The 15600-nt window shown below is 37.6% G+C and overlaps 1 protein-coding gene across 2 annotated transcripts in view; it reads left to right on the top strand.

Moving 5' to 3' along the window:
- The first annotated feature begins 1448 nt into the window (after window positions 1-1448).
- Window positions 1449-15600, top strand: part of ATP11B (ATPase phospholipid transporting 11B (putative)) — a 115245-nt gene continuing 101093 nt past the window's right edge. The window contains exon 1 of one of the 2 annotated variants that reach the window (XM_047731340.1): window positions 1449-1755. In XM_047731340.1, the coding sequence (XP_047587296.1) occupies window positions 1729-1755 (27 nt within the window). In that variant the 5' untranslated portion in view covers window positions 1449-1728. The remainder of the gene's footprint in view (window positions 1756-15600) is intronic. The other variant, XM_047731333.1, reaches the window with a different exon arrangement.

Consider the following 15600-nt stretch of genomic DNA (forward strand, 5'->3'; position numbering starts at 1 on the left):
ATTGATTTCATTACTACTAATGGGTTATAATCTATGGTATAAAAATACTCTGTGCTCCTTGGATTAATATGAGGTAACATAATATTGCCCTTGACAAGTGCTTTGAGAACAAAACAGCGCTTTGAGTGTCTGTTCCTGACAATCTGACCGACAATTGCCATCTTTTCAGTTATCTTGAGATCACTTCTCCCCACATCCCACGATAGCATTTAGAATCAAGTCCCACTTCTATCTTTTGAAATTTAGGGCACAGTTAAATAATAATGCACAAAAGTATCCTCTTGATTTCTACATCTTAGGTTGTCTTGATAAAAGTCAGTGGCAAATAAATAAAAATTGCCAGACCTAATTTTAATCAGACCACTTGCAGATGAAGAAAAGTAGTTTCGCTAAGTAGGTATAGGTATGATTATATTTTTTGTTTCTTTACTAGCTTGAGATCATGAGCTTTGTTGCTAGACCATCCAGGATCTGAATCCCAGCTTTGCAAAGTTACTTAAGCTGAGCAAGTTTATTTAACCTGAGCCTCCACTTCTGTACCCATACATTGGAAATAATCATTCAGTTTCAAAGGGTAGAGGAGGGGTTAAATTAGACCATGCAAGTAAAGAGCTTAGTACAGGGCCTGGGACACACAAGTGCTCCACGAATGGTAGTAATGTTTTATTACTATAACAATAAGTAAATATATCTCAAACTTCCTTTTAGGGTCAGAAAGCAAGGTTCAATCATAAGAACAAAAGTGAGACTACTTTTTTCTTTAAATATCTAGCTAATTTCTGTACTCGGGTTATTTATAATATAAAATTCCACTGCTAGTTTTATAGATCATAAATATCCCTAAGGAAAGGATCTATTTGTGGCACTAGATAATCATTATAGAATACGGAATGTTTGTTCAAACAGGCACAGGGCAGTTGCAACCGTTCTCGAAATTACTTTGAGGCAGTAATCAAGATTCCCCTAGCTCCAGTTCAATCATTTGCTTAAGAAGAGGGCTGGGTTATGCATTGAAAAAAAGACTTTGACAATCTAATTGAACCCATCTGGACCCCTGGGGATTAACTTTCAGTCACTACACTCGAGAATGTGCGTATGCGTGTTGGGGGACCGGGAGACCAAAGAAGGCAGACAGCGACAGACCTGCAACAGGAGGTAGAAACAGAGGAGTCGGCAAGAGGCTGCAGACTCCGTAGACAGACACGATTTAATCCCTTCCCTGAACTGGGAAGAAAGGGGGACAGAAGGAAGAAGCCGCTTTCGAGAAGCCGCACCTGGCCAGACCGGCTGCCGGCCCCGCCCACCCGGCTGACCCCAGGCTCCAGACGGCTGCTGGGCGCGCCGTGCCCCTCGGTCCCCACAGCCCCTTTCGTCACGTCCGGGGGCGGGCCGGGGCGCCGGGGGAGGGCCCGGGTGGGGCTGGGGGGCCGGGCTGGGCGGGGGTGGGGTTGTGGTGGTGCTTCGGGTGACAACGGTCAATAATGAAGGTGGCTGCGGCGCGGCGGCAGGCTCAGCTGCGCCGGGCGGGGGCGGCGCCGGGGCCGCGCCTCTAGGACCTCGGAGCCGGCGCGGCGAGATGGGGACCCGGCGCGGGGAGTGAGGTGGCTGCGGCGGCGAGCGGAACTTCAGCCAGAGGGGCAATCCCGCTTCCCCCTCTGGCTCGTCAGCTTCCACCTGCAGCCCCTCGGCCCCCGCGTCCCGCGGGACCGGGACGGCGACGGCGGGGGCATGTGGCGCTGGATCCGGCAGCAGCTGGTAAGTGCCTTCTCTCCTCCCGGACGTCCGCCGCCGCGCGGCCTCTCGGGCCCCGGCTGCGGGGAAGGGCCGGCTGCTCGGAGCCGCGAGGCCGGGGCGCGGGCGCCGGGCTAGGCCGCGGCGGAGGCGAGCGCGGGGCCCGAGCTGGAAAGCCCGGCACAGCTCCCGCACCAATCTCGCCTCCGACCCCGGGACGCGGAGGCCGGCGGGAGGCGGCTGCTTCCTGCCTGCACTTCTAAGGTTTCCTCGGTTCTCGCCGCTCCTGGGTGCGACGGCCGAAGGCGGGGTTCCCGAGAGGGCTCGGCGTCCCCCCTGAGAAAACAGGGCGAGGGAACGGAAAGAGGGTAGGTGTAGGGGAGAGACGAGAGGCTTCTGTTTCCTGCTCCTACAATTTGGGACTCGTTTGAGGGAACGGGAAGGGGAGGACTTCTCTTCAGCTCCCTCTTGTCACTGTTTTCGGTTAGGTGTCACGATTCAGTGTTGCGTTAGTTATCGAGGGGGGTACCTTCCCTAATGTAGCCCCTCGCCTCGACAGAAATTTTACTCAAGCCGTAGGTGAGGGAAAGAGAAAATATTCCAACACCCCGTCTGCTTTCGGAAAAGAGGTGTACGAAAGTTATGAAGAACTGTTTTCTTCCTCTTACCTTGTCCTCACCCTACCTCACCCCAAGTCAAACTTTTGAATTGTGAACCTTACTTTTTCCCGTTTTCTCAAGGCAGTTTGAACGACACAGGTTTGGAACGAGTGGTTAACTTCTCAGTTTTACTGGAACATCTGGAGAAAAAAAAAATCTTAGAAAAGGGTGATTTAAGGCATATAAAAAGCGCCACCTTTCTCAGAATTAATTCAGAGAGAAAAATCTTTCCTGCCTCCTGGCAACTACAGCCCAGAAAATACAGCAGTAAGGCGACAGTGACAATGAGGACAGAAATTGTTCCTGGCTGAAGAAGCCTAAACCTTATCTCTGTGATGAGGTCTTTTGCTGGTTGCTGCTTAATTTCTAAATCGCATTAATTAACGCTTCTACAGTTCAGTGTTCTCATTTACTGATTCAAAAGGCAATGCAGCAAAAACGACTTTTGTGGCACTATAAAGATTTTGTGGGTTTGAAGCATTTATACCTCTTTTTCCCTGCTCTAGAACAATATTTTAATGTTAATTCTGTTTCAGAGCCAGCCTTCTGTTAATTCATTTTGGAAAGGGCATCACTCAGAAAAAAATCTTATAAATAAAACTGGAACTGCCTGCTGCTCAAACAGATGTTGGTTTCCTATTTTTAGCTAATTGTAAATTCAGGTATTATATATATATATATATATATATATATATATATATATATGCCTTATTAGGAAACTAAGCTAATGATGTCATTATAATACTGTAATACCTTGGCCTTGTTGCAATAACCCATAGCACAACTTGACTCTGAAAGTTATTTATTACAGGTCTGATCTCATGCTTTTGATTTACCAGTCTCCATGTATAAAAGATTTATCTAATGCTGTTTTTGTGTGGTAGGAAGATCATTCTAAAGTGGCTTTCTTAAAGCTTTTCCTAGTAGATTAAGATACTGCTTCTAAGTGTTAGGTATTTCTGTTAACCTGAATAAAATCTCGGGGTTCTGTAACCACTCTCATCTTCAAGACAGGCAATCTGGTAATGTTTTTTAAAACGGCTTCAAATGAACACAACTAAAAGGAAGGGCAGGAAGTGGTATGGTTATTTTACAAGACACCTGCCTTACTGAGTGATTAACAAGTTGAACAACTTGCTGTGCATAAAAAATGCTATCTCTGACATTTAGTTGCTCACCTCACTGGTTTTACTTTTAAGTTATCAGATCTTCTAAGAATATAATCATATCTGTGCCAATGTTAGGACTTTGTATCTCTGATTAAGTTTGTACACTCACTTAAATTATACATTATGGATAGTGGATACATGGAGTAATGAAAGTATATTTGCTATCTCTGGCATAAAAAGCTATTTTAGTTACTACACCAGGAATTATTCAACTCAAAGTGTAGTTTAGAGTATACTTCCATTTGCTCAATGGATTTTGTCACCATGTCTTTTAACCAAAGGTTCATTCTAAAAATTCAGGTAAGTGGGACAAATCTGGGGAAATTAATTGCAGAGACAGGTTTTTTTTTTTTAAATTATAAACACTTTATTCATTATGTGAATCCTGATTTTCAGCAACTTAGATTGTCTTGCCAAAAAAAACCTTCCTGTCATGTTACAAAAGTAATTCCCACACCGTAGTAATTTATAACTTAAGAAAACTTTGACTCGGGGCGCCTGGGTGGCTCAGTGGGTTAAGCCGCTGCCTTCGGCTCAGGTCATGATCCCAGGTCCTGGGTTCAAGCCCCACATCGGGCTTTCTGCTCAGCAGGGAGCCTGCTTCCTCCTCTCTCTGCCTGCCTCTCTGCCTACTTGTGATTTCTCTCTGTCAAATAAATAAATAAAATCTTAAAAAAAAAAAAAAAAAAAGAAAACTTTGACTCCTTATCTCACAAAGTATTTTCATTTTTTTTTTAAGATTTTATTTATTTATTTGACAGAGAGACACAGAGGAAACACCAACAGGGAGAGTGGGAGAGAGAGAAGCAGGCTCCTTGCTCAGCAAGGAGCCCGTTGCTAAGTTCCGATTGGGGCTCCAAGTGGGATTCTGTCCCAGAACCCTGGGATCATGACCCAAGCTGAAGGCAGCCGCTTAACCACCAAGAGCCACCCAGGTGTCCCAAGTATTTTCATTTCTTTACACAATGAGAAAACTCAAAGAAGGTTGCTGTTTTCCAACTAGGGGAAGTAGAGTGAAAAGAAAAGATTGGTATATCTTTTTTCTTTTTCTTTTGTTCTTTCTTTGTTTTTTTGGCTCAGAGTGCTAAGGTTAGTTTATACTAAGAAAATTCTAAGCAGAATTTCTTACCATGTTTTTCTGGTACAATTAGTATTCATAGTGTACTCATTTCTGACAGCATATTATGTGTATTAATCCCTTAGAGGTGACAGCACCTTGATTATAATACTATTAATGCTATTAGCTACTCACTGTATTCTAACGTTTGGATTTGTATGGTAGCCATTAACTAACCACATTAGCTATTTAAATTAAAATTCAATTAATTAAATTAAAAATTCATGTGCTTATTAGCTACTATATTGGACAGTTCAGAGTAGAACATTTTCATTATCACAGAAAATTCTGTTGGACAGCACTTCTTTAGACTTTTTTTTTTTTTTTTTTTAAATAGGCTCCACGCTAGGCATGGGCTTGACCTCACAACCCTGAGATCAAGAGTAGGATGCTTAACCAGCTAAGCTACCTAGGTGCCCCACTTCTTTAGACTTTTAAATGAAAGCCTTTGCTAATGTATACTTTAGTTGACGTGTGATATTTCTTTACAGGACAAAGTAATGCTGTGCTTTTAAAGCAATTATTGTGCGCAGACATTATAATGCTAAATACTGGAGATACAAATGTAGGCCTTATTCATCTCTGTATGTTCAGTACTATACTTGACATAGAGTAGACACTGGGTACATGTATGCTGAATAAATGAGTAGGTAAGGAAAGAAAGAAAGAATGAATCCATAGTGTTGCTTCCGTGTTTAGAGATAAAATGACAACATTCGAGATTGACCCCTCCAGAAAAAAACTAGAAAAGCACTGTAATTTACAAAAATAAAACTTAATCTTGTCATACCAGGATACTGTTTCTTAAATTGTTCTGTAAAGTAGTGCCTTCAGATTTGTATGGGCAATAGTGACAAGGCTGGTGAGATTGTCTTGTGATTCACTGAGAAAAATGGCAAGCTCTTAAACTAAACTCTCAACTTTCTGTTCTCTCACACTTACTAAACTTGTTGATATCTGTATTTAACTCTTTCCTTTCCACCAGTCACAAAAAAACAAAAACAAAAAACAGGTGACTATCCTCTTTTCCAAACTAACCAGTCCACTTGTGCTCTTAATCTTGTTCTTTCATCCTACTCTCCACACTCCCTGTCGTTATCTATAGTATGTTTACCCTAGTCTTGTCCTTCAATATGTGAACATGTTCAACTCTCCCTCTACTATTTTACTTTGTCCTGTACTCTTAACTGTTAAATTCTTTTCAGTTTTCTAGAAAATAGATCTGTCCTATATAATTGTGCAGTCCAGTACACTTGAAATGTGGCTATTTGAATCAAGATATTCTTAAGTGTAAAATACAGGATTTCAAAAACAGTATGAAAATAATGTAAAATATCTCCATTTTTCTGTTGGTTACATGTTAATATTTAGGCTATATCGGGTGAATTAAAATATTTCAATTTTTCCTGTTTTGTTTTTATTTATTTTTCTAATATGGTTACTAGAAATTTTTAAATTGTATATGTGGCTTGCATTTGTGACACATGTTATATTTCTGTTAGTGTTTCTGGGTAATATTAAAAGCATGTTCCGTATTTCTGTATAGCACACAATATAAGTCTAGGTATCTCACTCACTAGACTGTAAATATCTTAGGGCAGGGACATATCTTGTTCATCTTTATATTCCTTGTACTCAAGACAGCAGCTGGCCCATTCATTGTATATACTCACCCACCAAATATTGGTTGCATTGATGAATGACTATCATATTTATTTCAGCGTCAGTTTAGGAGTACCTGTATTCTTTTCTTTCTTTCTCTCTCAAGAGTAGGAAAAGGAGGCACAGACCTGTGGTGGTAGTATTTGGTGGAGCTAAGTAAGTTTTAACCTCAGGAATTAATGTTTAAGAAACCAGATCTTTGAATATTTGCTTCTTTTATCTTTATCTTTAGACACATATTCTTAGATACCCACTTTTTCATTTAATAGGGAGGTCAAGCATTAGAGGAATCCCAAGTATCCCAGAAGCACTGAAGTAGGGACCTTGCTTAGTTCCTGCAAAAGAACCTTATGGCTGCTATTATTGTCATTAAATATCCCTTCAATCCCTGCAGTCTGTTTTCAACAGAGCAGCCACAGTGATCTTATTAAAAACACAAGTTGGATCATGTAATTCCTATGCTTAAAACCTTCTAAGGATTTGCTTTCTTGCTCAGAGTAAAAAACAAAGTCTTTGCTTGATCTCTATCTCCGTATGCACACTCTCCCTACTTTGACCCGCCAAACCACTTCTCATCTCCCATCACTCTTCCCTCACTTTGCTTTACCCACAATTACACACAATTGCCTTGCAATTCATCAGAAGTGTCAGGTGTACTTCAGTCTCCGGATCTTTCCCTTGTCTGTTACCTCTGCCTGGAATGCCACCCTCCCAAATCCCCCATCCCCTTATCTGCTGGTTCCTTTACTCCCTTCAAGTCTTTATTCAATTGTTACTTATTCAGTGAGGCCTTTTCTGGACATTCAGTATAAAACTGTAACCCTCCCCAGTACTTCCCTATCCCCCTTACCAGCTTTTTATTTCTCTAAGTACTTAACACTATTTAACATACTCTACAATTTACTTGTCTCCTTTATCTCATGAAGGCAAGGATTTTTGTCTAGTTTTAGTTCTCCATATGACAAGAACTGTTCATCATTTATTTCTTTTTTATTTATTTACTCATTCACTCGAACATTTTCTGAACACCTAATTTGTGATAGCATGTTTCTAGGTTCTCAAACTACAAAATAAGGCAACCCTTTCCTACTCAGTCTTCTAAGAGTCTCTGCTTTACAAATGGGTATGTGAATTGTTGTCATTTTTTCCTACTACAAAAAATGTTGCAGTGTCCATTATTTATGTTTATGGGTTTTTTTAATTATTACTGAAACACTTAGAAGTGGAATTGCGGTAACAGGGTGTGTACATTATAACTATTACATGTATTGCCAAATTATTTTCCAGAATGTGAGAGTTCCCCTTTACCTACCTCTTGGTCAACACTTTGTACTGTCAGACTTGAAATTTACCAGTCTGGATGAGTGTGAATTATATTTTGTTTTGTTTTTATTTGCATTTTCCTGATTGTTAATGAGATTCAAGTGTCCTGTATTTCATTCATATGACTAGATTGCTCATTTTTCTATTGAATAGTTTGTCTTTTCCCTATTAGTTCTTTCTGTAGTCTGTATTCTAATTCTTTGTTGTGGTTGTAAAAATTTTCTTCCAGTTCATTCCTTCTATGTATTTAACTTTGTTGATAGTGTCTTTTTTTTGATAGAGAAATTTCAAATTTATTTGTAGGTAAATTTATTAAGAGTAGTGATTTTTTTTTTAAAGATTTTATTTATTTATTTGACAGAGAGAGATCACAAGTAGACGGAGAGGCAGGCAGAGAAAGAGAGAGAGAGGGAAGCAGGCTCCCTGCTGAGCAGAGAGCCCGATGCGGGACTCGATCCCAGGACCCTGAGATCATGACCTGAGCCGAAGGCAGCAGCTTAACCCACTGAGCCACCCAGGCGCCCCGATTTTTTTTTTTTTATTAGTTGTTTAGATATTCCTTTCCTGTGATCATAGAGCTATTTTTCTAGTGTTTTCTTCAAAGTGTCTTAAAATTTAATTTTTCAACATTTAGGTGTCTAGTATATCTAGAATTGAATTTTATTTATGGAATAGAGAATATACTTTACTTTCTCCCATATGGAAAGTTATTTGTCTCGGTACTTTTTCTTGAATGAGCTATCTTTTCCCCACTAATGGGTGTTGTTTGCTTTTTCTGTTCCATATCCGCATTCTCTTTCATATATCACGTTCGCTTCCTAAATCCCCTATTTAGTTTCATTTACCTATTGATCTGGTGCACCAATAATGTACTATCTTTTTTTTTTCTTCAAAGATTTTATTTATTTATTTAACAGAGAGAGATCACAAGTAGGCAGAGAGAGAGAGAGGGAGAGAGAGAGAGAGAAGCAGACTCCCCGCTGAGCAGAGAGCCTGATATGGGGCTTGATCCCAGGACCCTGAGATCATGACCTGAGCTGAAGGAAGAGGTTTAACCCACTGAGCCACCCAGGCACCCCTAATGTACTATCTTTTTAATTAAGTTTAAAATTTTAATTCCAGCATAGTTAACATACAGTGTTATATTAATTTCAAGTGTACAATATAGCAATTCAGCAATTCTATACATTATTCAGTGCTTATCATGATAAGTGTACTCTTAATCCCCTTCACCTATTTTACCCATCTCCCACCCATCATCAGTTTGTTCTCTATAGTAAGAGTCTGTTTCTTAGTTAGGCTCGTTCTCCTTTTTTTCCCCTTTACTCATTTGTTCTGTTTCTAAAACGAGATCATATGGTATTTGTCTTCTTATCACTGGCTTATTTCGCTTAGCATTATACTTGCTAATATTATACTTGCATTATATTTGTTGCACATCGCAAGATTTCATTCTTTTTATGGCTGAGTGATATTCTGTTGTATATAGGTACATTTTCTTTGACCATTTATTTATTGATGGACACTTGAGCTGCTTCCATAATTTGGCTTTTGTAAATAATGCTGTTATAAACATAAGGGTGCATGTATCCTTGAATTAGGGTTTTTGCATTTGGGGGGTAAATACCCAGTAGTACAATTACTGGATTGTAAGATAGTTCCATTTTTAACTTTTTGAGGAATCTTCATACTGTTTTCCATAGTGGGTCCCCCAGTTTGCACTCCTACCAACAGTGCACAAGGGTTCCTATTTCTCCACATCCTCTGCCAACACCTGTTGTTTCTTGTGTTTTTGATTTTAGCCATTCTTGATAGATGTGAGGTGATACCACATTGAAGTTTTGATTTGCAGCTCCCTGATGACAAGTGATGTTGAGCATCTTTTCATGTGTCTGTTGACCATCTGTATTCTTTGGAGAAACTATTCATGTTTTCTGCCCATTTTTTAATTTGATCATTTGTTTTATGGGTGTTGAGTTATATAAGGTCTTTATATACTTTGGATACTAAACCTTTAACAGATATGTCATTTGCAAATATGTTCTCCTATTCAGCAGGTTGTCTTTTAGTTTTGTCAGTTGTTTCCTTTGGAATACAGAAGCTTTTCATTTTGTTGGAGTTCCAATAGTTTATTTTTGCTTTTATTTTCCTTGCCTTTGGAGACATACCTAGGAAAAAGCTGCTACTTCCAATGTTGGAGAAATCACTGCCTTTTCTCTCTTCTAGGATGTTTATAGTTTCAGGTGTCACATATAAGTCCTTAATTCATTTTTTATTTTATTTTTGTGTGTGGTATAAGCCAGTGGTCCAGTTTCCTTCTTTTGCACATAGCCATCCAGTTCTCCCAGCACCATTTGTTGAAGATGCTCTCTTTTCTCCATTGCATTTTCTTTCCTCCTTTGTCAAAGATTAATTGACCATATTAACAGGTCTATTTCTGGGCTTTGTATTCTATTGATCAATGGACCATTTTTGTGCCAGTTCAATACTGTTTTGATAACTGCAGCTTTGTAGTATAACTTGAAATCTGGAATTGTGATGCCTCTAGCTTTGTTTTTCTTTTTCAAGATTGTTTTGGAGGTTTAGTCTTCTGTGGTTCCATATAAATTTTAGGATTATTTGTTCTAGTTCTGTGAAAAATGTTGTTGGTATTTTGATGGGAGTACATTAAATCTGTAGGTTGTTTTGGGTACTATGGACATTTTAACCATATTTGTGCTTCCAATACATGAGCATGGGCTATTTTCCCACTTGTTTGTATTGTCTTCAATACCTTTCATCAGGGTTTTATACTTTTCAAAGTAGGCCTTCACCTCTTTGATGAAATTTACTCCTCAGTATTTTATTAACTTTGGTGCAGTTGTAAATGGGATTACTTTCTTAATTTCTCTTTCTGTTGCTTCATTTTAGTGTTTAAAAATACCATAAATTTCTGTAAGTTGATTTTATATCCTATGACCTTACTGAATTTATTTACCAGCTCTAGTACTTTTTTGGTGCAGTCTTTAGGGTTTTCTGTGTATAATATAATGCCTTCTCCAAATAGTGAAAAGTTTTACTTTCTTTACCAATTAGGATGCCTTATATTCTTTCCTCTTGTCTGATTGCTGTGGCTAGGACTTCCAGTACTATGGTAAATCCAGTACTGTATTAAATAACAGTGGTAAGAGTGGACATCCTGTCTTGTTCCTGATTCTAGGAGAAATATTCTGTTTTTCCCCATTAGTATAATGTGAGCTGTGGGGTTTTATATTGGACTTCATTATGTTGAGGTATATTCCCTCTAATCCTACTTTGTTGCAGGATGAATGGATGTCATACTTTGTCAAATGCTTTTTCTGCATCTGTTGAAATGATCATATGGTTTTTATCCCTTCTTTTATTGATGTGATGTATCACATTGATTGACTTGTGAATATTGACCCACCTTGCATCCCAGGGATAAGCCCCACTGATTCTGATGAATCATTTGTTTAATGTATCATTGGATTTGGTTTGCTAATAGTTTGTTGAGGATTTTTGCATCTATGTTGATCAGAGATTATTGACCTATAGTTCTCTTTTTCTGTAGTGTCTTTATCTGGTTTTGGTATCAGGGTAGTGCTGGCTTCCTAGAATTAATTAAGTTTTCCTTCTTCTTCTATTTTTTGGACTAGTTTGAGAAGAATAGGTATTATCTCTTCCTTAAATGTCTGGTAGAATTTACCTGTGAGGCCATCTGGTCCTGGACTTTTGTTTATTGGGAGTTTTTGATGATTAATTCAATTTCACTGTTTGTAATCAGTCTGTTCAAATTTTTTCTCTTCCTAATTCAATTTTGGGAGGTTATATGTTTCTAGGGATTTATCCATTTCTTCTGGGTTGTCCAATTTGTTGGTATATAATTTTTCATAATATTCTGTTACAATCTTCTGTATTTCTGTAATGTCAGTTGTTATTTCTCCACTTTCCTTTCTGATTTTATTTGTGTGTTCTCTTTTTTTTTTTTTAATGAGTCTGGCTAAAAGTTTATCAGTTTATTTTATCATTTCAAAGAACTAGTTCCTGGTTTCATTGATCTGTGCTATTACTTTTTTTGGTTTCTATTTCATTTATTTTTGTTCTAATCTTTATTATTTCCTTCCTTCTACTACTAATTTGGGGTTTTGTTTGTTTTTCTTTTTTTGGATCCATCAGGTGTAAGGTTAGGTTGTTTGTTTGGGATTTTTTTCCCTTTCTTTAGATAGGCCTGTATTGCTATAAACTTCCCTCTTAGAAAGCTTTTGCTTCATCCCAAAGATTTTGGACCATTGTGTTGTCATTTTCATTTGTCTGCATGTATTTTTTTTAATTTTCTCTTTGATTCCTTGGTTGACCCATTCATTGTTTAGTAGCATGTTATTTAACCTCCATGTATTTGTGTGCTTTCTAGGTTTTTTTCTTGTGGTTGATTTCTAGTTTCATAGCATTATGGTCAGAAAAGATGCATGGTATTACTTTGATCTTTTTAAATTTGTTGAGATTTGTTTTGTGGCCTAATATGTGATCTGTTCTGGAGAATGTTCCATGCGCACTTGAAAAGAATGTGTATTCTGCTGTTTTAGGACGGAATGTTCTGAGTATATCTGTTAGATCCATCTGGCCCAATATGTCATTCAAAGCCAACAAGTTTCCTTGTTGATTTTCTGTTTGGATCATCTATCCATTGATGTTAAGTGGAGTGCTATGCACTGTCTTAATTACAGTATTTTTTAAAGTCTTGATATCTGGCTGAGTAGAACCCCCAGTTCTTTTTTCTTTCAGAATTGCATTGAATTTTACTATTCCATATGCTATTTATAATCAATTTGTCAAATTCTGTGGAGAATCTTTCTAGGATTTTGATTGGCTTTGTATTGAATTTATTAAGTTCCTTTGCATATTTTTTCTTTGATGAGGTAGAAGCTATGGATTGTATGTCATCATTTTCTCCCTATACCTTTATATTGAGTATCTCTATTCACGTACAGATAATACAGGGATTTAAGTTTTAACTCTGGTATTTCTTCTCTCACCTTCCACATTACTGTTGTGTAACAGTTTAGTTCAAATTTTTTCCTTTTATCTGTTTTATTAAGACTTACTACCATACAGTTTACCCATTTAAAGTATTCAATTTTTTTAGTATATTTGTAGAATTGTGCAGCCATCAACACAGTCCAATGCTAGAACATTTTTATACCTTCTGAAACTCCCTTCCAATCGACTCCCACTTTCCATTCCCCTAAATCCCTAGCCCCCAGCACTAAGCAGTCACTAATTTACTTTCCACCTCTCTCAATTTGCCTACTGTGGACATTTCATAGAAATAGTATCATATACTATTTGGTATTTTGTGACTGTTCTCTAGCATAATATTTCACCTAGCATAGTGTTTTCGAGGGTCATCTATGTCATAGCATGTATTAGTAATTCATCCCTTTTTATTGTCAATCCATTGTATGGGTATACCACATTTTGTTCATCATGGACATTTAGTTTTTTCCACTTTTTGACTCTTAGAAATAACACTGCTTTGACCACTGTTGTACAAGTCTCTGTGTCCATGTATATTTTCATTTCTCTTGTGTGTGTATACCTAAGGAGTGGATTTACTGGGTCATATGGTAACTCTATTTTTAACTTTATGAAGAAATGCCAAACTGTTTTCCAAAGTTGATGTACCATTTTACATTCCCACCAGCAATGTATAAGGATTCTAATGTCTTCATATCCTTGTCAACACTTGGTTTTGTATGTCTTTTTAATTATAGCTTTCATGGTGGGAATGAACCTCATTGTGGTTTTGATTTACATTTTGCTAATTACTAATGATTTCAAATATCTTCTCATGTCCTTATAAGCCTTTTCTGGAGAAATGCCTATTCAGATCTTTTTGTCCATTAAAATTTTTTTTTTAATTGAGTTGTGAAAGGTTTTTTTTTTTTATATTCTGGATACAAGACCTTTAATAGCTATATGGCTTGCAAATATTTTTTTCCTATAATGTGTATTCTAGTTCTTCTTCTCAAAACAGTTTATAAATTTTTGTCAGTTACTCATTTTTATTTTCTATGAAGAATTAGTAATTTGTTTTACTCACCATTGTTTCTTGCATACCACCTTCTCTCTCTGGGTTCACTTTTTTTAATAAAATGCATCCTTTAGTTAAGTTTTAAGCAAGGGTTTGAAAGAATGATCTGTTTTAGTTTTTATGTCTTTATTTTATAATTATTGTTGAACACTAATTTAAGAGATACAGAATTCTAGATTAACATTTACTTTCACTTAACATATTGAAGATACTACTTACTCCATTGCTTTCTGAACATTTATAATTGCTGGTACAAAATATGTTTTTAATCTAACTGCCATTACTGTTGGTAATCCGTGTCCAGTTGATTTTAAGATTCTCTTTGTCCTTGATATTTTGCAATTTTATTTTGCTGTATCTATCATATTTTTTCATGTTTTTCCCTTCTCTGCACTTGGATTTGCTTTCAGTCTGAAGGCTCTCATTGCTATGGTTCAGGAAATTTTCATCGATTTTTTTTCTTTAAATATTGCTTCTCAGCCTTTAGTTTTCTCAATCTAGAACTCTTGCTTGATACCAGTCTGTCTTCTATGGCTCTTCTTTTTCATATTTTTCATCTGTTTTCTCTCTGTGCTGCTTTCACTGTGAATTCCTCAGTTCTAGCTTCCAGTTCTCTAATTCTCTCACCTGTGTTCAGCCTAGAGTTCATCCTGTCCTCCAAATTTTTAATGTAAGTGACTTTTTTATTTCCAAAATTTATTGGCTCTCTCAATTCCACTTGTTTTTGATGCGTATCTTCTTGGTTTTCTCAGAATTTCTTTTCTTTTTTTTTTAAGTAGATATTATTATCTCTTTGGAGGTTTTTTACAGATTTAAAAGCACACAGTTTTTTTTTCAGGTTCCTTTCAGTTGAACCTGACTGTAGGACCCAGGTACAAAGGGATGCTATTAATCCTTATCATGCCATAGGAACTGAACTTCAGACTGTTTCTCTCTAGACACAGATTCCCAAGGCTCAGCCCCTGATTATAAAAAATGGTTATCTTATTTTGAGGCTAGCTAAGTTGTCTTGATTAAAGAAAAAAATATATTTTATCCATGTTTGCTTTTGTAAAGAAAAGGGAAGAGTTCAAAGTTTGGACTTTAGAATTCCAGCGGCAAGACTTGATTGAACCCAAGAGTTTTTCCAGGGAGTTTAGCTGTATGGAAGAGAATAAGCAACAGCAGCAGTTTTCCCTATATCTCTCATTCCCAGTCCTGCCATCTTAAATCTGCTCAAGAGTGAGGCAAGGCTAGAAAATGAGTTGGGGAAATCTCTAGATGGCATTGGTACTGTGGAATGACAGGTTTGTAGAGGAAAAGGAGAGAAGTGATCGAGAGTTCTTTTACTCAGCAATGGCTGTTCTTAAGTTAACGTTAATATTTTAGATACCAGAAAAATTAAGACTTGCCTGTACTTTAATGTGTATCTCCTCTTGAAAATGTTATCTACCGGGACGCCTGGGTGGCTCAGTGGGTTAAAGCCTCTGCCTTTGGCTCAGGTCATGATCTCAGGGTCCTGGGATCGAGTCCTGCATCGGGCTCTCTGCTCAGCAGGGAGCCTGCTTCCCTTCCTCTCTCTCTGCCTGCCTCTCTGCCTACTTGTGATCTCTGTCTGTCAAATAAAATCTTAAAAAAAAAAAAAGAAAGAAAGAAAATGTTATCTACCATAAACTGCAATACACTTAAATTGGTTTTGAACACCATAGCAAATTTTTTGAAAGTTTTTCAAGTTTTTAATTTCCTTTTTGTCTTGAACCATGGGAACTCAAAAATTTATTTTGAAGTTTGACAAGTTTGTGGCGTTGAAATAGAAATTGGAAATGCTGAAAAATATACTCCATTTTTATTAATAACTTTTATTACATC

This window comes from Lutra lutra, chromosome 1, assembly GCF_902655055.1.
Source record: "Lutra lutra chromosome 1, mLutLut1.2, whole genome shotgun sequence".
NCBI lineage: Eukaryota > Metazoa > Chordata > Mammalia > Carnivora > Mustelidae > Lutra > Lutra lutra.